Source organism: Camelus ferus, chromosome X, assembly GCF_009834535.1.
Source record: "Camelus ferus isolate YT-003-E chromosome X, BCGSAC_Cfer_1.0, whole genome shotgun sequence".
Lineage (NCBI taxonomy): Eukaryota > Metazoa > Chordata > Mammalia > Artiodactyla > Camelidae > Camelus > Camelus ferus.
The window spans coordinates 34,660,598-34,688,358 of NC_045732.1; the positions used below are offsets into that span (position 1 = coordinate 34,660,598).

At 41.0% G+C, this 27,761-nt stretch overlaps 2 protein-coding genes across 2 annotated transcripts in view; both read left to right on the forward strand.

Moving 5' to 3' along the window:
• The window catches only part of LOC102520659 (amine oxidase [flavin-containing] A), a 71,377-nt gene that overhangs the window by 30,308 nt on the left and 13,308 nt on the right, over positions 1-27,761 (forward strand). Inside the window, exons 4-8 of the mRNA XM_032475707.1 lie at positions 16,309-16,413; positions 17,985-18,076; positions 23,486-23,627; positions 26,524-26,673; positions 26,963-27,122. Of these exons, the coding sequence (XP_032331598.1) occupies positions 16,309-16,413; positions 17,985-18,076; positions 23,486-23,627; positions 26,524-26,673; positions 26,963-27,122 (649 nt within the window). The remainder of the gene's footprint in view (positions 1-16,308; positions 16,414-17,984; positions 18,077-23,485; positions 23,628-26,523; positions 26,674-26,962; positions 27,123-27,761) is intronic.
• LOC106730797 (60S ribosomal protein L35a-like) lies at positions 25,014-26,516 on the forward strand. The gene is made up of 2 exons (XM_032475618.1): positions 25,014-25,050; positions 25,614-26,516. Exons 1-2 carry the CDS (start codon positions 25,014-25,016, stop codon positions 26,048-26,050), a joined length of 474 nt encoding a protein of 157 aa, XP_032331509.1. The 3' UTR covers positions 26,051-26,516.

Genomic DNA, 27,761 nt, shown 5'->3' on the forward strand with positions numbered 1-27,761 from the left:
CAGGTCTTAGAGATGAAGGAAGAAGTGCTTGATTCTTTTTTTTTTTTTTTTTTTTTTTTTTTGCCTTCCCTGGGTTCCTCCAGATCACAATAATGCAGGTAGGGTGTCAAGAGGGAGAACGAGCCCAGAGATGGAGCAAGGCATTTTGCGTTCTGCTTTAAAGCAGAAATTGACATTTTCATGCATTCTCACTTTCTCCCTGCTTTTCACATTCTCTCTAAATAAAAACAGAGACTATAAATATATACCACACATTTGTTTTTAGAGAATAGTGTGATAAAGAGTTATTTAAAACAACGTAGGCTTTCCTGATAGTAACAGCTTCGCAAGCAATTTTTCCTGGTATTGGTTCTGTTCTTCCCACAGCCACTTACTCCAGGTTTCTATGCCAATGACTGAAATCAAAGGCTTTTCAGAACGTGTGTGTTCTGGAATACTAAGTAATTTTTTTGTTGTTACTGCTAAGAGGTGAACTTTGTTTTAGCCGGTAGGCTGTGTTGAAAGCACAGGAGGTATTTTTGTTAGTTGGTCTTAATACTTGCCAGATAAAACTGTGTCTTTGACCCTGTGCTCATAATAGGGTGTTTCTTTTGGATTAGGGACATATATTTTTAAGCTGCTTCTAATACTTTTCCATACCAGCTCACAGGAGTATTTTCTTTTGTCTTCAAAGGAAGTTACTTTCACTTTCAACCCTTGTCAGGAAACTCGGGAAGCCAGAGGCGTTCGGCTCTTGGCTCTTGTAGATATGTTGATTGTCCTGTCTTTGCCTCCTTTCTTTTAATCACCAAAGTTCATCCCTCCTGACTCCAGGCATCAGTGTTGCCTTCCATCTGTAATGTATCAGTACCTGTGTTACCTCATTTGTGCTTCTCAATGATCCTGTGAGGTAATGTGCATTATTTTCCCAGCTTACAGATGAGAAAACTGAGGCTCAGAGAGTTTAGGAGCCAAAGTGAGGCTTTCCAGCTCTTGAGCCCAGGTTCTGTGGGTTACATCACATGTTTCCTTATTCCATGGGCAGAGAGTTAACTTGTGAACCCCGTTAATAAGCTGCTTCAAGATAGACAAAAATCACCTTACCCTAACAGGCTTTGGAGTCCTAAGATGCCAGTTTGGTAGTAAGGGCTCCTGTGGACTCCAAGGGTTGGTGGGGAGTGGGTGTGCCTAGTAGTCATATGTGGCACTGTTCACAAAGGTGGCCTCTTCTCTTGTACCCTGAGCTATAGATCTGGTCCCCCTCTGGCCTTCAGTGACACCTGACTCCTAAGAAACCCCCAGGTCCCCCAAGTTAGGCTCAGCAGGATAAAGAAGATGGATTCTATTATTGTGTTAAAATACGAAGGCTAGAGGTCTGGGGCATGGTTTGGTAATTGTTGGTTCTATGTTCTTTTTCAAAAGTGACTTATGTAGACTTATTAGTCAACGTATGATTGAGATAAGAGTATTTTATTTTATACCATTATACTCTACCTGATTTAAAAAAGATGAAAAGAGGATTGAAAGTAATTTGTATAAATCAAAGTAGATGAAAAAAAGACGGTCGGCAGGCAAGTGATAATGGGTGTGTGTTCATGATAAGAAATTCTGTCTTGGTCATAGAAATGAAGTAAGGCAGAAGGATTATTTACTTTCTTCTCTAAGTTACAATTATACATAGGATTTTAAAAGTAGAGAGACTAAAAATGTTTACATATTTTCACTTGGATCTATCCAGTGTTCAGTATAAAGATACATGGACATAAATTGTAAAAAATAGTTGTTAGTAACTTCCATTCTCTTTCATCCTCTCCAGGTGTAAAAGACTGCATTTACTTCTTGTGGGTGTAAGGAAAGCTTAATGACAGAAATTACTCTTCAAACCTTGTACTGCTTAGAAAGCTAGGTCAGAATTAGCCTTTTTCTCTCAAAGGCTCCTTTTTTCTCCCTGTAAACTTTTAGGGCTATATCTCAGATTTAAGTTTTAGAGATTAAAGTTTCTAGTCAGTTGAAGTGGCAGCCCAGTATATAACAAAGTCAGGTTAATTATTAGATTTTTTTCCTTTCACTTATTTTTTTTTGAATTGTGGTAAAATACACATAACATAAAATTTACCCTCTTAACCAGACTTAGGTGTACAGTTCAGTGACATTAAGTACATTCACATTGTCCCATGGTACATCCACGGAACTCCTTTCATCTTCCTTTCTTTCATTTTTAATAGAAAGCAATTCACGATAGAAATCATTTTCTGGCCATTCATTGAGAAGTACTCTAGAGATGCCTCCTGTCTTGGACTGGCCTTCCCTGGCAACACAGAAAAGGGGTTAGATCAGACACAAAGGATTTCTATCACTAAGGCTGTGAAGCTTTTCTGTCACTTCCTCAAGTGGGGCCTTGGCCTTTTGGTTAATGGCAAAAAGAACCTTGTGAATTGAGTGAAACATTACAGTAAGCAGCTTCCTCAAGAAAAAGTGCTCTGGTCTCTGTGATAACCCAACTCCTGGAGGTTCAGAACTTTCAGGTTAGAATGTAGTTGCCAGTTTGAGGGTCATAGCTCCCCTTCCCTCCCCTCTCCTTGCTTTCTATTTCCTCCCCATTGCCCCACTCTTATAGCCCCTGCTGCCACCCCAGAGTACACACCCAAATACCCCAACCCAAAGGCTTAATCACTGCTCCTGAATTTTGAAACTTTTGCAGAGTGGTCTTCTAATAGTTGAAATCTTAAAAACCCTCTGATGTTCTATGAATCTGTTACTGAACTCAAGTTCATGTGCCTGAGGCACAGTGAGGCCAAACAAACCGAAACATTAGAGTTTGGAGCAGAGAAAGGTTTATTACAGGGCCAAGCAAGGAGAATAGGTGGGTGGCTCGTGCTCAGAAAAAACACTTGAATTCTCTGATGGTTTTCTGGGAGAAGTTTTTCAAGGCAAAATTTGGGGTGAGGCCAGCAGGGTGGTGATTTTCTTCTGACTGGTTGGTGGGGAGGTCACAGGGCGGTTCTCCAGGAATCTTGGGCTCAGCCTGAAGTTACCATCCTCCACCTGGGTGGAGCCATAGTTCCTGAGCAGAACTCAAAGATATTGTTGTGTATAGTCCTGGAGGAGGAACCAGGACCTGGCTTTAACTGCTGCACTATTGTTTCTTGACTGCTCCTCCCTTGTTTCTGCGTTCCCTCCCCTCCCTGGTTAGCAACTGTTTGAATCTGCCCTTTGGAACTCGGGGAAGGTCTAGGAGGCTGAATGAAGCCCATTTCCTACAAACAAGAAACAGGGGGGCATGGAAAGGATTTGTACCCTGGAGGGCCCCACAGGGTCCTGTTGGGTTTCAGTGCCCATATCTTGTCCATTCTGAATCTCCTGAAGAAGGGAAGTTCTACTGTCCCACTGACCCACTGAGTCTTTTCTGTCATTGCCTTGTTCTGCTACTTAACAGGATTGATGCTGCTTATAGCCCTCTGTCTCAAGTGTGGACTCAAGCGGTTTCACTTGTGAAAACTCAGTGAATGAATACCTTTTGAAAACTAGTGGGTTTTAGAGTTTTAGTAAGTGACACGTATCCTCACTTTAGAGACAGGAGAAAGTTGTAAGAATGCAAGTATTTGGTTCAAGGTCCTACGGAAATGAGAGAGAGACAGACCTGTGAAAGCCTAGTTGATAATTAACCTGAGCAAACAGAACTTGGAACTGAAAAGAGACAAATAATGGTAATAATGTTGCCACTTTATATTTGAACAGCCCAGTATTGTTTTCGTAGCACTTCATTTTGTTTTTTGCCTCCTGCTTGGGTTTAGTGCAACTAGAAGAAGAAAATTCTAGGTGGAATCACAGAAAATTTGAGTGTTAATTATAGTTAAATGTAATGAACAGTTCGATCCCAAAAGCTGCTGAACTGAGTCCTTTTCATTTAAAAGACTTTTCTCATCTCAGGTTTTTCAAACAAAGAAAACAATGACCAAACTTTTAGTCCATTTCCTTTCATTCCCATGGCTCTCCTGTAATTTGTCAGACTCGAATGATACACAGAGAACCTCAGGCTGAGATTTAATTTTGTGTGTTTGCCAAAGTACCCAGTGGCCTAGTTTCCAGCAGATAAACGTCTCTGAAAAAAAAAATCAGGCTTTAGAGACATGGGAAGAAATCACTATTGGCTTACACTGGCTGACCAGCAGCAGGTGATAAATGTAGACCCTGGGCACAGATGTGGGTGCAGTCACTAACTCATTTACATAATTATTTGGACACCCACCAAAGAAGTCCTAAGTTTCTGTGACGTTCCTCTAATCTGTAGATTAAAAAAAATACTTTTCTGATGTCCAAATGTTGGGAAGATTGTGCTAAGAATCTGATGGCTCCTGGTCCGCCTTCCCTCCCACTGAAAGCCCTCATCACATCTCTCCCATCATGCTCGCTGGAGCCATCACTGAGGTCACTCCATCCAGTAGAGGGGCAGGACTGCATCTACTTGGTCACTGGGATATACAAAGTGAACGCTCTCAGTTAACAGCCTGTCTGGCAAGAAGCTCTGCTTTGCCCTTGACCCTCTCAACCTGCTCTGATGTACTTTCTCTCTATACTGCTATCTTCCAAGGGGCAGAGGCCCAGACCCAAGACTCAGCACAGAGCACTTGCAGTTTTAACTAGATGTACAAGTGGTTTCCCTTTATTTCTCCTATTTGACTCAGTGTTGTGGGATGCTGTCCCCTTTTGTGCAGGAGAGGTATGCATGCGAATATATTCCCATCTGTAGCATTTGGAAAATAAATATTCTGGTAATTGTAGGTCTTCTTTGTAGCCTGTGTTTTCCTGTGTTCTCTCAGGGCCCTACCAGTGCCAGCCAGAATACGAAGAAAGCATGCCTAAGGGAATATTTTCCAAGCAATATTAATCCCCACAGTGCTTTGCAAAATAGGTGATTTGTTGCTTAGATAAATTTTGGAAGTGCTCCATATTCTATCTTTGAGAGCCAAGATGTCCATTAGCAAATTAGGAGTCTTATGAGGACAGGCAGTTAAAAAAAAAGTTGTTTAACTGTAAGTCAGGATTCCCCAGATTTATGACCATGGACTTTGTTTTCGTATTATATCCATAAAGATCAGCATGAGAAATGCTAACATAGGAAATGTTTTTAGGGATTTAGGTTCCCTAAGAAAGTGAGTCTCCCATCTTTCTCTTCCCTTCAGCACCTTATACTAAGTCAGTTCTAGTAAATTTGATGGTAAGATTGATTGTGGCTATTTTAGACAGGGTATGCATTTGGAATTGATAATTAAAAATCAGTGCAAAATTGACATTCACTAGAAGGTCTTGTCTGAGGTGGAAAAAGAGGGAGTCACTTGTGTGGAAAGAGACTGGACACTTTCTGGGGCCTGGGAGAGCTAGATGTGATAGGAGATGGGCTTTAAGAAAGCAAGAATTCCACTCCCCCCTTTATTCCTTCATTTAACAAACATTTCTTAGAACCTTGCTATTTACAAGGCAGTGTAGGAGATATAAACACGTGTGAGGTATAGTCCTTCTTCTCAGGTGCATTGAGACTAGTCCGGAAGGTAAGACATGTACTTAATTCAGTCTAATACATCGTGGAAAATGGAAAAGTGCCAAAAGCAATGAACAAAGTGCTCTAGTCTGTCAGGGCAAGCTGAAGTGCTTTCCAGCCTAGGCAGCGGGGTGAGATCTTTGTGTCCGTGTGTCTCTCAGATCAGTGTTCACTCATGCCTACAGCCTCCGGGCCGAGAAGCACATCCTAATAGACTCTCAATGGAGGCCCCAGCTCAGTGGCACTGCGGGTCCAATCTTTCTGACAGGGAGACTGAGGCACAGAGGAAGGGGCCAGGGGAGTCTGAATCAAAAGCATGGAGACATGAACTCTGGTTCTGTCTCTGCCAGCTACCAGATGGATTTAAACAAATTTGATATGCACACACATACGCACACACACACATACACAGACGTACCTCGGAGATATTGTGGGTTCGGTTCTAGACCACTGCCATAAAGCGAGTATCACAATAAAGAGAATCACACGAGTTTGTTTCCCAGTGCACATAAAAGTTATGGTTACACTATGTTGTAGTCTTAAATGTGCAAGAGCATTATGTCTTAAAAAAAACAACGTATATACCTTAATTTAGAAATACTTTTTTTTGCCTAAAATGCTAACTATCATCTGACAACCCAGGTTTGCCACAAACCTTCTGTTTGTGAAAAAAAAAAAAAACACAGTATCTGTGATGTGCAGTAAAGTGAAGCACAATAAAACAAGGTCTGCATATATGTTAGAAATTTAATTACACATGTAATGTGGACCTCTGAATATCTTCAGAGACATAGTGAACTTGCTAAATTTATCAAAAGCAGCCCAGATTTATTACCTTACAATGCATCTCACTTACGATCACAAGATTTTTACCTTAGAGCAGTGAAAAGCAAGAGAAATCAGACATGGAATCCAGGCATCATAAAACCAAAGATATAAGGAAGGAGACTAAAACGACTAAATGATTTTTTAAGAAAAAAGTTTAAGAGGAAATAAATCTTAATGAAGTAAATGGACAACCATAACAGAAATCATCATTTCCTTTAGTATTTTTTAAGTTTAATAAAAATAAGGATTGAAAAGAAATGGTTTATGAGATTAGGTATTTTAAAATTATTTTTACTTCATTCATATAATTTGACAACATGCATAGCTAAATTAATTAGAAATTTTACACAAACACTGTAATGGGATAATACCCAAGCTTTAGTGAACATTAGAATTACCCAAGATTTGTTAAAAATATAGATAGCCTGGCCACACCGCCTGATTTAGTAGGTCTAATGGCGGGATCCCTATACACTACACCCTGAGTCATTCCGAGGCAACTCTGCTACAAATCCAGGAATCTTGCAAATGGAAAGTGTTGGGTTCCAGAAAAGTTGATGATATTCACTCACATTTGTGTATTACTCTACAGCAAGGTTTCTCAACCCAGGCACTACTGACTTTTAGAACTGAATAATTCTTTGTTGTCAGGGGCTGTCCTGCACATTGTGGGATATCTACCAGCAGCCCCCACCCAGTTGTGACATCCAAAACTGTCTCCACACATGGCTAAATATAACCTGTAGAGCAAAATCACACTTGGATGAGAACCCCTACTCTACAGAAACCAAAGCCCCTTCAGTCTGTCTAGAGATAGTGATACTGATGTTTCTAGATCAAATCTGTTAACAGTACCTTTCCCTAAAAACTCTAGGTCCCCAAAGAAAAAGTTCTTAAAAGGGTCTGTCCACCTATCCTCTAATGTCTCAGCTATTCCACTCATGTATTAGACACATTAGACACCAATATCAACATATATAGACTTTGGTATAAGGCATATTTTCCTCCAAACTCTCTATAGGAGTTTGTATTGCTCAAAATATCCGAGGGATCTCAATATAGCACTTTACTAGCCTCCAGATGTAGAACCTGAAGACCCCTGGTGCATTTTGAGTCTCTATGTTTTGATAAGAGCATACCAATTTTGGTAACAAATCTTAAAGTTAAGATACTAATAATAAGCATATAAATGAGAATTGATAGAGTCTAGGCAGCCAATATGATGGATTCAGAGCAAAATGAAGTGAATTGCTAGTTTTCATCTTTGTGTCATTTAAGACAGCAGTGTGTTTTTAGTCTTCGAACTGGCACCTTCAGATCCACTCTCCATTCTTTTCCACCCTACTCTCTACCCAGGGAAGTTGACCTGGGTAGATGGAAGCAACAGGCTCACATGTTCAGTGGCTTTGGGTTGGTTTTGGACATGGAGCACTGGTAGTAGTGTAAGGTTGGAATGTCTATTCTCTTGCCTCTGTCCATGTAATGTACCACCGTCTACCTATGTCCCTCAACTGAAGGTCACTGGGTAGCCCTTTCCCCATAACTTTTTTTGTCTACAGGTTTAATAATCTTATCTCCTGTCTTGCCTCCTCTCCCCTTGAGGCCTAGATGTAGCAGCCCCATTGTTAGTGGTTCTGGAGTCCTGCACTGTCATTTGTGGTCCTCCTGTACCTTGCCTATATTTTTGAAAGTGGTCCCTTTATTAAATAGCTCTTAGATTACCAATTTGAATGTGCCATCTATTTCTTGCTAGAATCCTAACTGATACGGTAATTAGTACCAGAGTAGTCCCAGAAAACCCAGGAATTCTGTGATTGGGTTGCTCACCTATTTGAGGAACACAAGGACAACTTCCTTTCTAGGAGGAAATGGGGCATGGGCAAGGCATGGTATATGGTTGCTTTATAATGTCATAAATTATCATTGTCAATGACGTAGGTTGAAGTATATGGGTAGGGCAAAGCATTGGAAAATCAAGGAGCTTTGACATTTGGTTGCTATGGCAAAAATAGTCATTATAAGGATTATTGAATCGCTTGATGTCTACTGATGGTCCTAGGGAGCATAAACAGAGAAAAAGAGAAATTGAAAATTGTGACTATCCCATTAAGAACACTGGTAGTAGTGTAAGGTTGGAATGTCTACACTCTTCCCTCCCGGAAAATCAGAGTGCCTCCGTGGCAGCTTGAATGGGTCAAGGAATAGAAATGGTTGAGGATTCAAACCAAGGACCTGAGTGTAAAGGTTGCAGAGTTGGAATACCAATTAAATGTTCTCCCCTGCTAGGTTTCTTACGCTAAATCAGAGGCAATGGAACAGAAACTTGAAACCTGGAATTTAGGACATTTGAGTAGGTACAAATAAGACTGAGAACTTTGAGTCCCTAAATCCCCCCTTTAGAAGACAGAACCAGCCATTTCCTGCATACAAGCCTTTCATTGTCTGTACCTGGGGTAGTTACCTCCCAAGATAAGGCTGATTCGCTCACAGAATCTACTTGTACCACTCCTCACCATCTTCAGACTCATGGGAATTAGATCCCAACATAAGTTAGATGGAGATGGGTAAGACCTGGTTCAAAGTACAGGCCAGCTGCTAGAAAGAGTCACAAAGGACAGTCGACTTCTTTGGATTTCAGAAGCAATGGGACCATACCAAGGCCCACTGCTCCAATACATTTGCCTATTAATTCATAAAGCTACCAGTTTTGAATGAGGCTTAGAGTAAGAAGAGTATACAGCAGGTTATGGTTCCAGTGTAAGCTGCTTTGCCATTTGGCCCTGATGATCCAGGAGAGTCAGTGATATTGGAAATATGGCAGACTGAGATGGTGTCTGCAGCTTTTGGTAACTTCAAGTAGGAGAATTGGAGCAGCAACCTCTTAGGATTTGAGTGAAGCCATGCATGTCCTTTTCTACTGACAATCACTCTTCATTTGGAAAGCAGTTCCTGACCTGTAGTTGTGTCCTGGTAGGAACTGAATAACTGACCATGGAACACCAAGTGGTCATAGATTCAAACCACACATCATGAATGGAGGTAATATCTGCTTCGCCAAAGTATCGAATTAGACATGCATGGCATTATGAAATTGATGAGCCCAGACCTGAGCAGGTCCAGCAGGCAAAAATAAACTGCATGAACAAGAGATAGTTCAGGCTCCAAAGATAACTGCTTCTACTGCTTTGGTTCCTGTCCCTCAACTCATACATACAACTCAAGGACAGTACCCTCTAAGTAGTTAGTGGGAGAGGATGAAAACACAGGCCTGGTTTACAGAAGGATATATACCTTCTGCAGTTGTCAACTGGAAGTGGATGGCTACTGCATTTCAGTACCCCTCCGTGGGACCCCCACAGACAGTGATGAAGGCATATCGTCCCAGAGACAGTACTTCAGGCAGCACATCTAGCTGTCCTTGTCGTGCAGAAGGAAAGATGGATTGCTGTCTTGTTTTGTCCCCAAAACAGACTTGAGAATGTTGATTGTGCCCCCAAAGTAGACCTGACATCACTTCCCAAATAAACTACCTCCAGGGAAGGGAATAAATGCTAATAAAGGGTATATTAATGAGTTGTCACAGCTGTGGGCAACTGAAGCTCAATTACTCTGAGTTTTCCCTGAGAAACTGTGTGGAATGTGCCAAAGAATCGCCCTCCAAGAACAGAGAAGCTGAGATAATTTATCCATGTCCCTTATTGGCTGGAGTTGCCCCTGGGTCCCCTGTGAATGCTGACCATTGGGCATCTGCTGCAGAGAAGCTTTAATAATCAGGTACAAGTTGATCCATCCTTTGGATTATCAGCCTATATCAGTCAAGGTTCAGTGAGATAAGCAAAACTGCTAAAGGATTTATTATAAGGATTTGGCCTTACTAATTGTGGGAGTTGTTGTAAGGCTCTTGTCTTTGCATCTGATGCTGGAGCTTGAAGTGCAGGCAGTCAGGAAGGGAAGATAGATGTAAGATGGGGGAAAGCAAGAACAAGCTGGAACCCACAAGCATGAGCTGGAGCCCATGTCAGTCATTGTTGCCTCTGATCTTGACACTGTGAGTGTCTTGCAGAAGCCAGGACCCTTCATCACAGAGCTGAATACATACACCTGGCCTAGGAGTTGAAGAGGCTAGAGGATTCCAGAGGGTGGAGGTAGTTGCAGGCCCAGCCCCTATCTTGTGTAATGAGAATCAGCAACAATGTGTGTGAACTACAAAATGAGTGCTGCTTCACTTTTACTCTCTAAATTTCCCTTAAGAATTCCTCTTGTGAAGTGCCCTAACAAGAAATACATAGGAAAGAAAACTCTGGGAAATCCAGTTCAGCCTGAACAAGTTGACACAGCACAGAGCCATCACACCATCTCTTTCCACTAGCACTTGCTCAGTGGGCCCACATACAAAGTGGCCATGGCACCAAGGATGGAGACAATGTATGGGCTCAACAATCTGACCTTCCACTCACCAAGCCTGATTTGACTTAGGCTGTCATTAGTCATGAGGGAAATGCAAGTCCAAACCACAATGGGAGACCACTTTGCATCCACCAGGATGACTATACTCAAAAAGACAGACAATAGCGAGTGTTAGCAAGGATGTGGAGATACTGGAACCCTCATATGTTGCAGGTGGGAATGTAAAATGGTGACAGGTGCTTTGAAAAATAGTTTGGCAGTTCTTCAAAATGGGGTGGGAGAGAATGGAGAGTGACTTTTTTTATACATTTGATTTTTTAATTTTATTTTTTGGGGGGAGAGGTAGTTAGGTTTGTTGGTTGGTTGGTTTGTTTGTTTGTTTGTTTATTTATTTATTTTTGGAGGCGGTACTGGGGATTGAACCCAGGACTTTGTGTATGCTATGCATGAGCTGTACCACTTGAGCTGTACCCTCCACCCTGAGAGTGACTATTAATGAGTGAAGAGTTTCTTCTCGGGGTAATGAAAATGTTCGAAAATTAGCTGTAGTGATGGTTTCACAACTCTGTAAATATACCAGAAAGCATTGAATTGTACACTTCAAATGGATGGATTATAGAATATGTGAATGATGTCTTATTAAAGCTGTTAAGGAAAAGCAGCCACTCATCCTCACAGTATAATATTTTCATCTTTTTTTTCTAACTGCCTATTTCTCCTGAGTTAATGGCATTTGTGAAAGAGGAAAAATATTTTTTTCAATGCCCTGTCCTTCATCTGTACTTACCCAAGAGCCTCCTGAAGAACTCATATTGTTTCTATCTTAATTACTTTGTTTGTAACTTCTGTACATAACTAGAGTCCCTGGGAAAGATGATGTAATTATTCATTTGAAACCTTTCATTCTTGTTTTTATGGCATCGTTTATACCTGAGTTTAATGGTTCTTTTTCCAGAGGAGAGGGGGGACCGAGAATAAGATGAAATACCAGGTCATGAACTTGAATGTGCTGCCAGCTCTTGAAGTTGTATGAGAGGTAGAGGGAGCAGAGGCATGAAAAATGCAAAGCATGACACTGTGCAAATATAATAATAACAAATCCAGATGATGGATGAGTTCCCCAGGGAAATGGGTGGGCAGCGGAAGGCTGAAGATCGGACCCTGCGGGAGTCAGTAGGTGAGAGAAGGGAGGGTCTTTCAAAGAACAGAGGAACTAGGTGGACACTTGGGAGAACCAATACATTAAGATAGGATAGATGTCTCCACATTGATTATGATAGCTTTTTCTAAGTAGAGTAGCAGTACGTATAATGCTTGGCACATGGAAAGAAGAAGAAAATGATTTTTTTAAATTACTAATACAACACGATCCTATTTAATGGATCTCTTTTTAGATAATTTCTTTATTTAAAGCACTATTATGAACTATAGAAAATAAACCACCAAAAGATTTCTTTTAGAGGCCTGTTACAAAACAATGGGACTAGAAGGGTGCCAAGGAATTCGTATGGGTTGGGCAGACATATTTCTAAATCAATCCAGAACATATCTGTTTATTTTCAAGATGATTAAAGAAAAATGTTTGGCAGCTTTCCTCGATGGCTTATGATACTCTTTAATAAACACTCATTTCCTTTTGTTTAACTAAAATATAAAAGTACAGGGAGGTGAAAGTCTCCAACATCCCAAACAGTAAGTGCTACTTGCTGGCTTATCTTATAGGACCAACAATAAGGAATGATGTGGGCGCTGTAAACTGTCCTCTCCGATTTCCAAGCTTTATATAAATGGACTCATACTCTGTGTATTTTTTGACTTGCTTTCTTCACCAACACATTTTAAAAATACATCCATGTTGATTGGTGGTGTTCATGGTTTATTTGTTTCCACTGCTTCAGAATGGACACTAGGGTGTGTTTTAGTCTGTTTATATAAGGCTCAGAAATAGGAAGAACAAAACAATGTGTGTTTAGGTATGTATACGTGGATGATGGAAGAAAAGGAAAGGAATGGTAAACACAAAATTCATTAGTGGCTCCCTCTCGTGCAAAGGGAGGAGCGGGACATGCTCGGGGAAAAGCACATGGCATACTTCTAAATTTATGATGATATCACCCTTCTCAACCTGGATAGTGTGCACATGGTTGTTCATTTCTATTATTCCTCTTTGAACTATACATATATTTTTTATCATAAATGATATATTTCATAACAAAATTTTAATAAAATAAACTAGCTTGTTCAGTAACATCAGTGTGTTGAGAACACCCTCTCCCTGCCCTAATTGGGCAGGCATCCAAGGAAATTTAAAAATTAAAAAATATATATAAATTAAAAAAGAAAACTGTCCTCTCCTGGCGATAATTTCCCTTTATTATGAACACTGGTAGATGGAGGATGTGGTTTCTCAATTCTTAAGTATTCTGGGCCCAATTCCAGGGACATTGTGTTCTACTCAACATCAACAACTTCTGTGTCAAACACGCTCTCCTTTAGAGATTAAAGGCCAGTTTGGAAGGGTAGGAAGGTTTCACAGTATAGGCACAAAATGAACTTGACCTTTACTCCAGATTTATTTTTATTTTTATTTTCAAAGAGCAACAGCCATTTAGAAGTATTCCCAGAGATCCTGCCTCACACCGTTAGGTCATAAAAGTATTTCTTGCTGAGAAGTGGTTCCGGATTGAGAAGGAGCTGACACTTTTGTGAGAAAACTATAGAATCACATTTAAGAGACTGAAAAGGTCCGCTGGCAAGCACTTCTCAGTCAGCCAAGAACCAGCTCCAGGCCCTCCCACTGCCCTGCTTTAGGATTCACACGTTGAGTTGTCTAGTTGAGATACAGGCCATGGAGGAAATAAGCCTTCTGGGGGCTTGTGGGAATGGAGGAGATAGGTGCCTGTTCCCACATATATGCATTTCTTTAGCAAATTTAGATTTTCTGTGCAATAAGAGCCGAGAATCCCCAAACTGCTAAGAGTGAAACTAATGAAATCCCTTTATTCCTGGGTGCCTCTGTCAACAGGATAAAAATTTAGGTCATGGTGGGCCTTTGTGATTGTCTTTTAAAATATTCCATGGTTCCCACTCCTAGAAAAGATTGCCAGGCTAGACACGTCTCTCTCCCTGAACTCGTCACCTCTCCTGCCAGTTCTGTGTGTTTATCAAGACTCAGACCATGGCGTCTTTAGGACGCTGTGTGAAATCATACTCTGGTTGGCATCATCCTATAAAGAACTTCGTTAGGAATCTGGGACGTATTTTGTTGAATTATATTTATAATATTTCATGTCCCCAGATCATTGGGCATATTTAAGTTTTTTTAAATAAATTTTTTCAAAGAAAAGAACAGTTTTGTATGAGACTATTACTTGAGTATAAGTGCATCCTACAGAGGAAAATGGAGATTTTTTTTTTCCTGATTTCAATTAAGGGAAGGATTATAACAAGAGCCAGCTGTTCTGAAGGCTGCCTGTGAGCTATTACTTGACCCCAGTCTCTCTCCTCTTGATAGCTTATTTTTGTGTCCATAGCAATTTCTCTTAGAACATGCTTCAGCATTTTCCAAAGTTGACCCTATTTCCTCAGCAATCATCATACATACCCCAGAGCTTCTTAGTCTCCGTGTTTATTCCTTAGAAACATAGAAGATGTGTGGAAGATTTAGAAGTTTCACATTTCAAAATTCTCTTTTAGTTGGGAAGTTTAAGATGTCTCTAGAATGAAACTATCTCAACACTCCCTCAACCGTATAGGAGGCCTGAAAGCTTAATGTTTATGAACAAAGGCTTCAGGAACAGGAAATTTCTGGTCTGCTGTTTTCTGGCTCATACCCTTAGGCTTTAGTTTCCTTGTTTATAAAATGGGAATATTAATAGTCTTGCCTCCACAGGGTTGGGGGGAGCATTACATGAGCTAATGCATATGAAGAGTTTAGGCCAGTGCCAGCATGGAAAGAGATATTAATAAATGTTAGTAACAATGGTGGTGACGGTGGTGGTGATGATAAAGGATTTGGAGTCTCAGAAAGTTGTATTGCAGCATTACAACATAGCCATTTCAGGTAAGAAATCAGATCACATAATCTGCCAAGGTTATTTGAATTTGCTACTATGGAAGGGAAAATTACTTCATTGTCACTTAATCGCTGCCATATATTCTTTCTCAGTTGGAGTTTGTAAGTGTGCGCACATGAATGCAAATGCTATGTCTTGTGTCCCTGCCTTGATGGTCAGGAGTTTTGCTTTAGCCCTTTAAAAAAAATCAACATAGCTCTTGAATATCATTCAGTGCACACAGTAGGCTTTCTACAAATCTTGAGTAGTTTCTCTTCGATAAAATCAAAATCTCATGCAAAATTGTATTAACAGACAGTGTTTTGACCTTATGGAGATTTACAAGATGTTTTAAAGAAAAAGGAATTAAATCAGGAAATAAGACCTTAGAAGCTAATCTAGAGCCACTCTCTTTTCCTCAGGATTTCCCTCCCCTTACAGTAGCACAGTGCCTGTCACACCATTGAAATGAAGTAAATAGTGGCTAGTAATTAGCTGTCTTTGTTAGAGGTCTTAGTACCAAGCAATAGAAACCAACTCGGCTAATAAGAGGGGATTTACTGAAAGGATATCAGAGGGCCCACAAAATCAGTGGGAGGATAAAAGGGCCTCACTTGAGAATGGGCAAAGATCAGAGGAACTCTGGCAGTGTAGGGGCAGGAACCACCACCATGGTCTTTATAGCAGGAAGCATCTGCTTGGTGTGCTACCACGGCGAAGGAGATCCCAGAGTCAACTTTCTTCTGTCCTTGGGTGACCCATTCCAGGGTCAGAGTGTGTGATTGGCTAAACTCATATCACAGGCTCACAGCCTGGCCGAGGGTGGTGGATGGGCTCTAACCCATTGCCTTCTGTAATGGGAGATGGTACCCAGGACACATATCCACAGAGGAGAAGCCACTGTTTCCCCTAGAAGAAACCAAAGTGCCCCTAGGAAAGGGGAACGGATGCTAGAAAACCAAAAATGGCTAATGCCTACTCTTCCAAGTTTCTAATATTTTGATTCTTGACTTTGGGCATGATCTGTAGTCTAGCCAGTCTTTATTTAGCTTGTGTGAACCTTAATACATAGTTTGAGATATTCCACTTTGTTATTCCAGTCCTGTATGTAGTCCAAAGACAGTCTTCCATGTCATCATCCTGCTCTCATCTTAGTGGGAACATCCTTCCAAAGAGATTAGATAGGAAGTCAAGAGCTAAGAATATTGTAGCATCAACATTAGATACTGGGATGAGCTACCTTTATTTATTTATTTATTCTCTATAAGTAGAAATATATTCAAGGCTATTATTTCCTATAAGTTAAAAATGACTAATATGACACCCTGCAAATTTTGCTAATCTAATTGAAATTTGGGGCCTCTATAGGTAAAATATATTTACTGTCCATCCAAGGTGATGCTTTTGACACAGTGGAGGATCCTGTTTCTTTGAAACTGGTTTTGGACTTTTAGAATGTCATCCTAATTTGAGGTATTGTCCTTTGCTTTTATGTTATAGGGGAGAACTTATCCATTTCGGGGTGCCTTCCCTCCAGTATGGAATCCCATTGCATATCTGGATTACAACAATCTGTGGCGGACAATGGATAATATGGGAAAGGAGGTAAAGTGTGTGTGCAACTTGCACACGACCTGTTACTGAAATGTCAATCGCAAATGGTTAGTATCCTTCCACAGTGCGGGGAACATCGCTCTGGACATTGGTGCATATCATTTCTAATGCCCCCAACAACTCTGCCAGGTTGCTAGTATTTCTACTTTACGAAGGAAGAAAATCAGTGCCAAGGGGTTACATAATTTCCCCAACACCACACAATAAAGGAACCAGGATTCAAACCCACATGTCTCTGATACTAATGTGTGTGCCTGTGTGTTTTCAACTCTATGCCACTGGGAATTTATGTGACATATTTTTTGCCGGATATCCTACTTATAGTTATCTTATGCATATGTAAAGGATATGATAGTAAAGGAGAGAAGGATTTGTTTCCCCAAAGTTTTTCTTTTTACTTAGTATCAGGCTTTGTAACATCACTCTCTCAAACTTAAGTTGAGGACTTAAAATGGCTATTAGCTTTCAATAATAAATACAATGGCAAGCATCATAATTACATATTAATTTACACATATGTGTATTGTTATTATTTTGTTTTTTTCAGAATTATATTTTTTAACATTTTTTAATTGAGTTATAGTCGTTTTACAATGTTGTGTCAAATTCCAGTGTAGAGCACAATTTTTCAGTTATACATGAACATATATATATTCATTGTCACATTTTTTTTCACTGTGAGCTACCATAAGATCTTGTATATATTTCCCTGTGCTATACAGTATAATCTTTTTTATCTATTCTACATTTTGAAATCCCATTCTGTTCCTTCCCACTCCCCGCCCGCTTGGCAACCACAAGTTTGTATTCTATGTCTGAGTCTGTTTCTGTTTTGTATTTATGTTTTGTTTTTTTTAGATTCCACATATGAGCGATCTCATATGGTATTTTTCTTTCTCTTTCTGGCTTACTTCACTTAGAATGACATTCTCCAGGAGCATCCATGTTGCTGCAAATGGCGTTATGTTGTTGGTTTTTATGGCTGAATGATATTCCATTGTATAAATACAGTATCACATCTTCTTTATCCAGTCATCTGTTGATGGACATTTAGGCTGTTTCTATGTCTTGGCTATTGTAAATAGTGCTGCTATGAACATTGGGGTGCAAGTGTCTTTTTGAAGTAGGGTACCTTCTGGGTATGTACCCAGAAGCAGGATTCCTGGGTCATACGGTAAGTCTATTCCTAGTCTTTTGAGCAATCTCCATACTGTTTTCCACAGTGGCAGCACCAAACTGCATTCCCACCAGCAGTGTAGGAGGGTTCATACTAATTTACACATATGTGTATTATTATTATTATTATTATTATTATTATTATTATTATTATTATTATTATTATTATTATTATTATTATTATTATTTTGGCAGCAGCATTAAGGCATAGAATCCAAAGAGCTATCCATCCCAACTCTACCACTATCTGTACATAGGATTCTATGCCAATCACACATTCCAACATAGACAGAGAAACCAGTTTTCAGAGTTCTCCTGAGGACATCTTGTCAGGGAAGTGGGCAGTAACCATCATACCTGAATATGGGCCCTTCTCATCTCTGCAGATCCCAGCTGATGCCCCATGGGAGGCTCCACATGCGGAGGAATGGGATAAGATGACCATGAAAGATCTTATTGATAAAATCTGCTGGACAAAGTAATCTTGACTGTTTAAAATGTATTTTTTATCTTCCCTTCAGATCTGCCCTATCCTATCTTGAACTGCAATGTTTTTCTTAATAAGTTATAGGAAAAAAGTTAAGAGGAAACTTATTGACCTTTCCATCAGTAGCAACTCTGAGGGCACTTTAGACACTAAAAGCAGAAGTGAACATAAAATGAATCTAAAACGTAAGAAGAAAAGTAGGTGAATGAAGTTGAACATTTTTTAATGAAAAGGTTGTGTGATTTGCAAGAAAGATGGGTGGGGTGTGTAGATGGTATCTGCCAAAAATGAGCCATTTGATGGGGGAGGAAGGAAGATTGGATGGTGTGAGGCGATGGTATCTTCAGGAATTAGCCACAGTGGATGGGGAGTCAGGAAGGTGGATAGGTGAGATGGTATTTTCCAGGAATGAGCTACAGTGCATGAGAGGGGACACAAAGGATATATGGTGTGGTGGGATGGTAACTTCCAGGAGTGAGCCATAAACCATGGATCAGGTGTGTGGGGTTGGTATGTTCAGGAGTAAACCATATGTATGTGGGGGACAGGAATAGTGGATGGTGTGGCCGAATGGTATCTTCCTGGAATGAGCCACTATTGACAGGGGAAACAGGAAAGGTGACGGTGTGGGAGGATAGTATGTGCCAGGAATGAGCCATAGTGCACAGGTAGAGACAGGAAGCATGGGTGATGTGGTGGAATGGTGTCTTCCAGGATAAGCCACAGTGGATGAGGGGAGGTGGGGAGGATGTGTGATGTGGGGATAGTATCTTTAAGAAATGTGCCAGTTGATGGAGGATATAAGAGTAGTGTAGTGAAATGATGGGGAGTGAGTCACAGTGGATGGGGAGAGAGAGGAAAGAGGGATGGTATGTGTATAAGTTATCTTCTAAGAATGAGTCAGTTGATGGAGAAGACAGGAAGAGTGGATGATGTGGAGAGATGGTATCTTCCAAGAATAAGTCAATTGATGGGGAAACAGGATGAGTATGGTATGAGGGGTGGTATCTTCCAGGAATGAGCCACAATGGATGGGGATAGATGGGGAATGGTAATGATGGAATATCTTCCAGGAAAGAGTCACAGTACAAAAGAGAGACAGGAAGGATGGATCATGATGTTATGTTTTAGGTATGGGCCATAGTAGATGAAGGAGAGGGTGGAAGTTGTGAAGGGATGATATCTTCCAAGAATGAGCCACAGTGCATGAAAGGTGTATGGTGTGGGGGGATGGTATGTTCAAGGGTTAACTCATAGCTGATGATGGGGGACATGAAGAGTGTATGGTATCTACCAGGAACCAGCCACTGTGGATGAGGGAGACAGGAAAGATAGATAGTTGTTCTAGAGTCAGACAGAGTCGATGGGGTGGGAGAGATAGGGTGCCTGGTGTGCAGAAATGGTATATTCCAGGAATGAGCCACAGTGGATGGGGGAAATAGGAATGATGGATGATGTAGGGGGATTTATGTTCCTGGAATGAGATGCAGTTAATAGGGGCAGACAGCAAGGATGGGTGGTGTGAAGGGATGTTATCTTCCAGTAATGAGTCAGTTTTGGGAACAGACTAGAAGTTTGAATGGAATCTTCTAGCAATAAAGGAGAGTGACTGGTAGGGAGGGGCCAACAGGAAAGATGGATGGTTTGAGAGGAGGATATCTTCTAGGAATGAGCTACAGAGACTATAGGGGGAGACAGGAAAGGTGGATGATGTGGGTGCAAGGTATCTTCTATGAATGAGACAAGTGTTTGGGGGAGACAGGAATGATGCATGGTGTGAGAGATATTATCTTCCATGAATGAGCCGTAGTGGATGGTGGTGTATGGGAAAATGGATGGTGTCGGAGGATGATATCTTCCAGGGATGAACCACAGTGTGTAGGAGGAGACAGTGAGGATGGATGTTTTCCTGGATTGATATCTACCTGGAATGAACCACAGTGCCCTGGGGGAGACAGGATATGTGTGGTGGGATGGTATCCTTAAGCAATGAACCACAGTAGATCAGGGGATGCAAGAAGAGTAAATGGTGTGAGGAGATGGTATATTTCAGGATTAAACCATAGTGGATGGTAGGTGACAGGAAGGATGGATGTTGTGGGAGGATGGTATTTACCAGGAATGTCCCACTGTGGTTGTGGGAGACAGGAAGATGGATGGTGTGGGAGGAGAGTATGTTCCAGGAGTTAGCCATAGTCGATGGGGAGGAGACAAAAAGGATGGATGGTGTGGGAATACGGTGTCTTCCACATATGAGCCATTGTGAATGGGAAAGACAGGAAGAGTGGATGCTGTAAGGGAATGGTATCATCCAGGAATGAGCCATAGTGACTGGGGAGGGGGTGGAGAGGAAGGGTGGATGATGTAGGGGCATGGTATTTTCCAGACAGGAGTGATAGATGATATGAGATGCCATCTTCCAGGAATGAGTCACAGTGGATGGTGGTAGATAGGGGAAAATGGATGTTGTGGGAATATGGTATCTTCCAGGTATGAACCATTGTGGATGGGGGAAAGCAGAAAAATGAACTGTGGCAGGAGGTGGTATCTAGCAGGAATACTGCAGTTGATGGGGGATATAGGAATAGTAAATATAATAAGGAATGATATCTCCCAGGAATGAGCCAAATGAGTATCTTCCACCCTGCTTATCTCCCCTCACAGTCACTGTAGCTCATTCCTGGATGATACCGTTTCCTCATACTCTTTCTGTCTCCCCACCTTCCCCCCCCCCCATGCACTACATACCATCCTCCAACATCTTCTATCTTTCCACCTATCTTGTCTCCTCCCCATCACTGTGGCTTATTCCTGGAAGATACCCCTCACCACATCCTCCAGGAATAAGCCACAGTGGATGGGGGAAATAGGAAGGATGGGTGTTATGGTGGGATGATATTTTCTAGGAATGGGGAAGACAGAAAGGATGGATGATGTGAGGGAATGGTATGTGCCAGGAATGAGCCATAGTATGTAGGGGAGACAGGAAGAGTGATGATGTGAGGAGATGGTGTGGCCCAGGAATGAACCATAGTAAAAAGTGGGGAGATGAAGGTTTGATTGTATGTTAAGATGATATCTTCTGAGGATGAGCCACTTGTTGAGAGAGACAGAAATAGTGGATGGTATGAGGATATGGTATCTTCCAGGAATTAGCCACAGTGGGTAGGGGAGACAGGAAGGGGTGGGTGGTATCTTCCATGAATGAGCCACAGTGATGGGGGTATAGCAGTATACAGTGAGGGAATGGTAGCTTCCAGGATGAGATACTGTGGTTAGGAGGAGACAGGAAGCCATTGGTGTGATGATATCTTCCAGGAAGGAACTATAGTCCTTGGAGAGGGGAAATTACAGGAAGAATGGATGGTGTGAAGGGGTGGTATCATCAGGAATGAACTACAGTGATTGTGAGAGGAGACAGATAGGGTGAATGATGTGGGTGCAAGGTATCATGAAGAAATGAGCCATATCTGATGGGCTGTATGCACGGGATAGATGAGTGATTTGGGGGGTGGTGTCTTGAAGGAATAAGCCACAGGAGGGATTGGGGGGCGGTTGTTATCATCCAAGGATGAACTGGTTGTTGGGAGAGACAAGAAGAGTGGATGGTATCTTAAAGGAATGAGCCAGTTGATGGGAGATACAGGACTGATGGATGGTATTGAAGGATGATATATCTTCCACAAATGAGCACAGTGGATGAGTGGAGGTCAGACATGTGGATATGGGGAGGATATATGTCCCAGGAATGAATCACAATGAATTGTATAAAACAGGACAAATGGATGGTATGGGATTGGTTGGTATCTTACAGGAATGAGCCACAGTGTTGAAGTCAGGGGAGACAGGAAGGATGGATGATTTGGTGAATGGTATCTTTCAGGAATGAGCCATAGTGTATGGAGGAGATAGGAGATATGGTTGGTGAGGACGGTGATACGTTCCAGTAATGAGCCACAGTAGATGGGGGGAAAGGATGAAGGGGGAGGATGTGGGGAGTGGTTTCTTTCAAGAATGAGTTACAGTGGATGGGGACAGACTGGAAGGATGAATAGTTTTTTTTTAAACATTTTTTATTGATTTATAATCATTTTACAATGTTGTGTGGAATTCCAGGGTAGAGCACAATTTTTCAGTTATACATGAACATATATATATTCATTGTCACATTTTTTTTCTCTGTGAGCTACCATAAGATCTTATATATATTTCCCTGTGCTATGCAGTATAATCTTGTTTATCTATTCTACAATTTTGAAATCCCAGTCTATCCCTTCCCACCCTCCACCTCCTTGGCAACCACAAGTTTGTATTCTATGTCTATGAGTCTATTTCTGTTTTGTATTTATGCTTTGTTTGTGTTTTTTTTTTAAGATTCCACATATGAGTGATCTCATATGGTATTTTTCTTTCTCTTTCTGGCTTACTTCACTTAGAATAACATTCTCCAGGAGCATCCATGTTGCTGCAAATGGCATTATGTTGTTGGTTTTTATGGCTGAGTAGTATTCCATTGTATAAATATACCACAGCTTCTTTATCCAGTCATCTGTTGATGGACATTTAGGCTGTTTCCATGGAAGGATGAATAGTTGAGGCATGATATCTTCCAGTAATTAGCCACAAATAATGTTAGAGGATGTGAAGGTTGGATAGTGTGGGTGGGAAATATCTTTTTTTTCTAGTATGGATAACAGGGAACAGCTTATGAAGACTCTGAGATGGGGAGATTGGCATATTTTAGCAAAGAGTGGACAGTATGCCTGATCCATAAAGATGCCATGAGGAAGTGATGCAATGGGAATTTGGAGAATTTGTTGCGAGTCTGATGGTGCAAGATATATTTGTTGTATTCAGGATTTTTGCCTTTTGCCATAAACACCATTGAAGGATTTTAAGCAGAGTGTTTGGGTTTTTTTTTTTTTTCATTTTGCACTGTAAAAAGACTTAATTGATTGTAACGTAGAGAAGGATCATAAGGGGATATAGTCAATATGAGAGGTAGGGATGACCAGGAGCAGCCACCATTGTTTTAACCTGAGTAAGGGACAGTGGTGGCCTGGACCAGGATGGGAGCAGTGGAGGTGGAAAGGAGAGGAAGTTTGTTCAAATAAATGAAAACAATATCCTTAATATCCCTGACAAGCATATTTACCCTTTAGACTGCACTGGGATTAGCATGTTTGGAGCTAACCCATCATTTCCTAAAAGCAAAGGAAAAGTTTATTTTCCCCAAGAGTTAAAATGTGCATTCCTTCTGAAATTGAGTCCATGAGTGTTTTTTTTTCCCAAAAGCAATAGAAATGCTTTCTAACCATACGAAATTATGTTTTAAAAAGATAATGTGCTGTGAAGCATATGTGTCTTTACTCCTAACTGTTGCTCTTGTTCTGTGACCAGGACCGCTAGGCAGTTTGCATCTCTGTTTGTGAATATCAATGTGACCTCGGAGCCCCACGAGGTGTCTGCCCTGTGGTTCTTGTGGTACGTGAAGCAGTGTGGAGGCACCACTCGGATATTCTCGGTTACCAATGGAGGCCAGGTATGGAGTGTCCATTCTCATACTCATCTTCATTTGTGATTTCGCCCTCACCCAATACAGTGTCTTAGTAATTGCTTCTGTATTTTGCAACATAAGTGAATTTGCAACATGAATTTTTGAAATGATCACAAAAAACTTTGCTGAAAACCAAATTTCTCCTTTCCTTTTGTCATTCCTGAAAGTAAGTTCACAGCTAAAGAATGTTTCATTTTAAATTAATTGGGTTTGGAGAATTCAGTTCCTTCCTGTTGGAGGTACATAAAATTAGACTATGTAGGAGGAGCTAAATTACTAAAATCAACTAATTTCCAAAAAATTCTAGTACTTGTAAAATTATTGTACTTAAAATCATCTCTGTTCCAGGTGTGAGACTTTTTTTGGTCCTGTTCCGTGTCTCAGAGTTATTATTTTATGTTAACCATTATAGAATGGAAGTGACTTCTTTTTTCTAATTCAAGTGATTGTCACTTTTTCAATAGTAAATTCTACACTTTGGCTTCTAAATTTCTGCTGCCCATTAGCATTTGCCCAGCTTCTATACCACCTCCATTACTGCTGAATGAACTCATTTGGCTCATTGGTTGGACACACAGCAAACTAGTGATGAAGCCAGAATCCTTAATTCCCTGAATTTCCAGACTCTGAGATTCTTTGTTTCAAGGTTTTCCCTTATCAAAAGATAATGGGTGTCTCTTTTCTGGTAATGGTATACCTTGATGGGATGAGGCTTAATTAGGAGCAGTTTACTTCTAACTTACCCTCTGTTTCATGTTTCATAGTATGAGGTGTAGAATCTTTGTCCACAAAGTGAATTATTCTTCTTGGGAGATCTCCAGAAGTCCCCAAGTTGTTCCTGTGGTCCCAAGAGCTATTGTCCATTTGACCCTTAACTTTAGCAAATGCAAGGCAGTTGCATTTTTAAGTGTCTTTACACTTAGAAATCCCACATTACTCCTTTTAACCTCTGTTTTACTTTTCGAGATATCTTGACTCATATTTTATATTTATATCTCTCATTCAGAGGAGCCAAGATACTTGTAGGCAAACTCCACATGACCTTTTGGAGGGCACAGTTCAGATTATGAATCTCAACCATTATCACAATATTTTTATAAAGAACTTAGATGTATCCTTTAGTTGTTTAGTTCAACAAATATTAGACATGAAGGAGTGGACAGTGAACAAGATGGAAATAGTTCATGGTCTTTCCACTATACTGAAATTCAAAATGACTCTTGGAAGACAGGTCAAATGATTAAATGATCCCAGTTTCAGGAGGAAGGACAGATCATGAATTAAGGTCTAAATTACTATGGGAATATTTTTATAAAGAACTTTGGTGGTACCATTTGAATAATAACCTGTTATTAAAGTGCAAAAATCACTATGTGGCTGTTGATGCAGGTTTTCCAGAGGAATGTGAGTGAGGTACCTAAATGTCAAATGTTGGCTGTGCCTCAGTCTACCTACATGTATTTCTAACCATTCAAAGAATCTTCTACAACAGGCTAAAAATATTCCCCTTGGTTCTTACAAAATGCACTGTATTAAGGCCTGATGTCAGATTAAGCTGGACCCATTTCCATGGTGAGTGTAGCAGATCGCAGTAGGGCCAAGCACTCATGGTCTTAGAGGGCTGCTCAAGGGAACTGTTTACAATGTCCGCAGGGACAGGCAGGCGCTCAGCCTTCACCCTTCTGCCCTCACAGTGAAACTTCCAGACATTTTTGCAAAATGTTCTCAACATCTGAGATTTAGATTCTTAGAACATCATTTGGTGATGACCAGATGAGCCTTAAGGACATCATGAGCCTGTTCTGCCTAGACAACCCTTGGCTGGGGCTTTAAGAAGCCAAGAGAACGCTGTGGCGGTGGGGAGGGTGTAGCTCAGGTGGTAGAGTGCTTTCTTAGCATCCACAAGGTCATGGGTTCAATCCCCAGTACCTCCTCTAAAAAAATAAGTAAATAAATAAGTAAACCTAATTACCTTCCCCCACAAAAAAAAAAAAAAAAAGAAAAAGAAAGAAAGAAACCAAGAGGACTCTGTCAGGACTTCTAAAACGACAAATGTGTCTGGAAAGCTGTGCTCCAAGGCCATTTTTACTGGCTATAAGCAGGATCTACAGAACCAGAGGGAGCACACAGCTCTTCTTAAAATTGTAGGTGTTTATGCCCGAGATGAAAATGAATTCTGTCTAGGCAAGAGATGTGCTTATGTGTACAAGGCAAAGAACAATACAGTAACTCCTGGCAGAAAACCAAACAAAACCAGAGTAACTGGGGACAGGTTAACTCTCGCTCATGGAAACAGTGGCATGGTTCTTGCCAAATTCCGAAGCAACCTTTGTACTAAGGCCACTGGACATAGAATCTGTGTGATGCCGTACCCCTTAAGGATTTTAAACTTACTGAAAAATAAATAAATAAAAGTGTGGACTTGTTCTCTTGTTAAAAAGAAAAGAAGAAAAGAAACCAAGAAGAGTTAGAAACATCTCAGTAAAACTAGAAAAGGTAATTTTAAAAAATCCCCTGGGAGAAGTACAGCACCTTCCCTGTCCCGGGGCTCTCTTGATGCACTGCGTTCTTGGGCATTTGAAACCCATGGACTTGCTGATGTTTTCATTCAGTCAGGGTGCCATGGGTACAGGAGAACCTTTATTCTGATTCTGTGATTTTATGAACTAGTAACAGCTCGTCGTCACCAGAAGCTGTGCAGAACAAGATGCTCGAGGTGTCTTGGTAGTCTTTGCCTCTGATGAGTTCTTCCAGCATTTAAGGGTGCGGAGGGTGGAGGGATAGCCTGTGACTTTCTGGAGGTTTTCTAATCAGTGGCAAATATAATTTTCTTTCCTTGAGCTTTTATAACATTTCCTTTCCCGCCTGCCTTTTCTGGTAGGAACGGAAGTTTGTAGGTGGATCTGGTCAAGTAAGCGAACGGATAATGCAACTGCTCGGGGACAGAGTGAAGCTGAGGTGTCCTGTCACCTTTGTTGACCAGTCAGGTGACAATATCACCATACGGACGCTGAATCATGAACTTTATGAGGTAATTCAGTTTAGTCCAAAGGAGCATATATTAAATAGGTCTTGTGTCTTCTGCAGCTTCTAACCAAATATAATCTAAGCAGTGGTGTAATGAATGCTGCCATGTTTCTGACTCAGTCTTCCAAATTTCAGCCTTGATTGATCTCCCTTGTTCTGTTTGGTTGCCTCACGGTGGCCTCATTTTGTACATTGTTCCTGCTCAGTGTCATTGAAAATGATGTGATGTTTCATGCCGTCTGTAAAGATTGTGACTCACATTTGAGATGGTATTTTGTGTCTGTGTGTTTTAGTGCCGATACGTAATTAGTGCCATCCCTCCAACTTTGACTGCCAAGATACACTTCAGACCACAACTTCCATCAGAGAGAAACCAGTTAATTCAGCGCCTTCCAATGGGAGCTATCATTAAGTGCATGATGTATTACAAGGAAGCCTTTTGGAAGAAGAAGGGTAGGTTGCACACACTCATGTTTAAATTGTGTTAAGTGACAGGACCACACTCTTTTAAGAACATTATCTACTCCATCCTGAACAGGAAAAAAAGATAAGTGTTTCAAATTGGTAGAGAAAGGATCAGAAGTCTCAATTTGTCCATCTCCTGATACCCCCTAGCCACACAAAATGACACCAAGAGCACGTGCTAGCAGTGAGAGAGAAGGAAGAGGTCCCTCCAGTTGAGGGGCCACTATGGCCCTGGCTCCTGCACGAGCAGAGTGAGGCAAAGGAGCACTATGGAAAGAGCGCTGCTTCCAAGTCACATGTGCCTGGGCTTCACTTGCTTACTAGCTGTGTGGCCTCAGGTGTGACACTTCACTTCTCTCAGCATCAGCCTCTGTGTAAAATGGGAACAATGAGACCTACTGTCGGGGAGTTGTGAGGATTCAGTGAGGCAGGGTCTGGGCGGAGAGGGTGGCTGTGGTTGACATGCCTTCTGCTCATACTCAAAGGACCACTTCCCATCAATTCTTCCAGGTTTCACAGGGGTGATTCCCTCTAACACACCTCTCTCTTTCCCCATGGATTCCAGGACTCCAGAGCCATCTTACAATTTTAGTTATGCATTGATCATACCTGACCTTTATGCAGAAG

Coding starts and splice junctions, on each gene's coding strand:
- LOC106730797 (XM_032475618.1), top strand. CDS start 25,014: ATGTGGCTGTTGATGCAGGTTTTCCAGAGGAATGTGA. Junction 25,051..25,613: donor GGTTTTCCAGAGGAATGTGA/GTGAGGTACCTA, acceptor TAAACCTAATTA/CCTTCCCCCACAAAAAAAAA.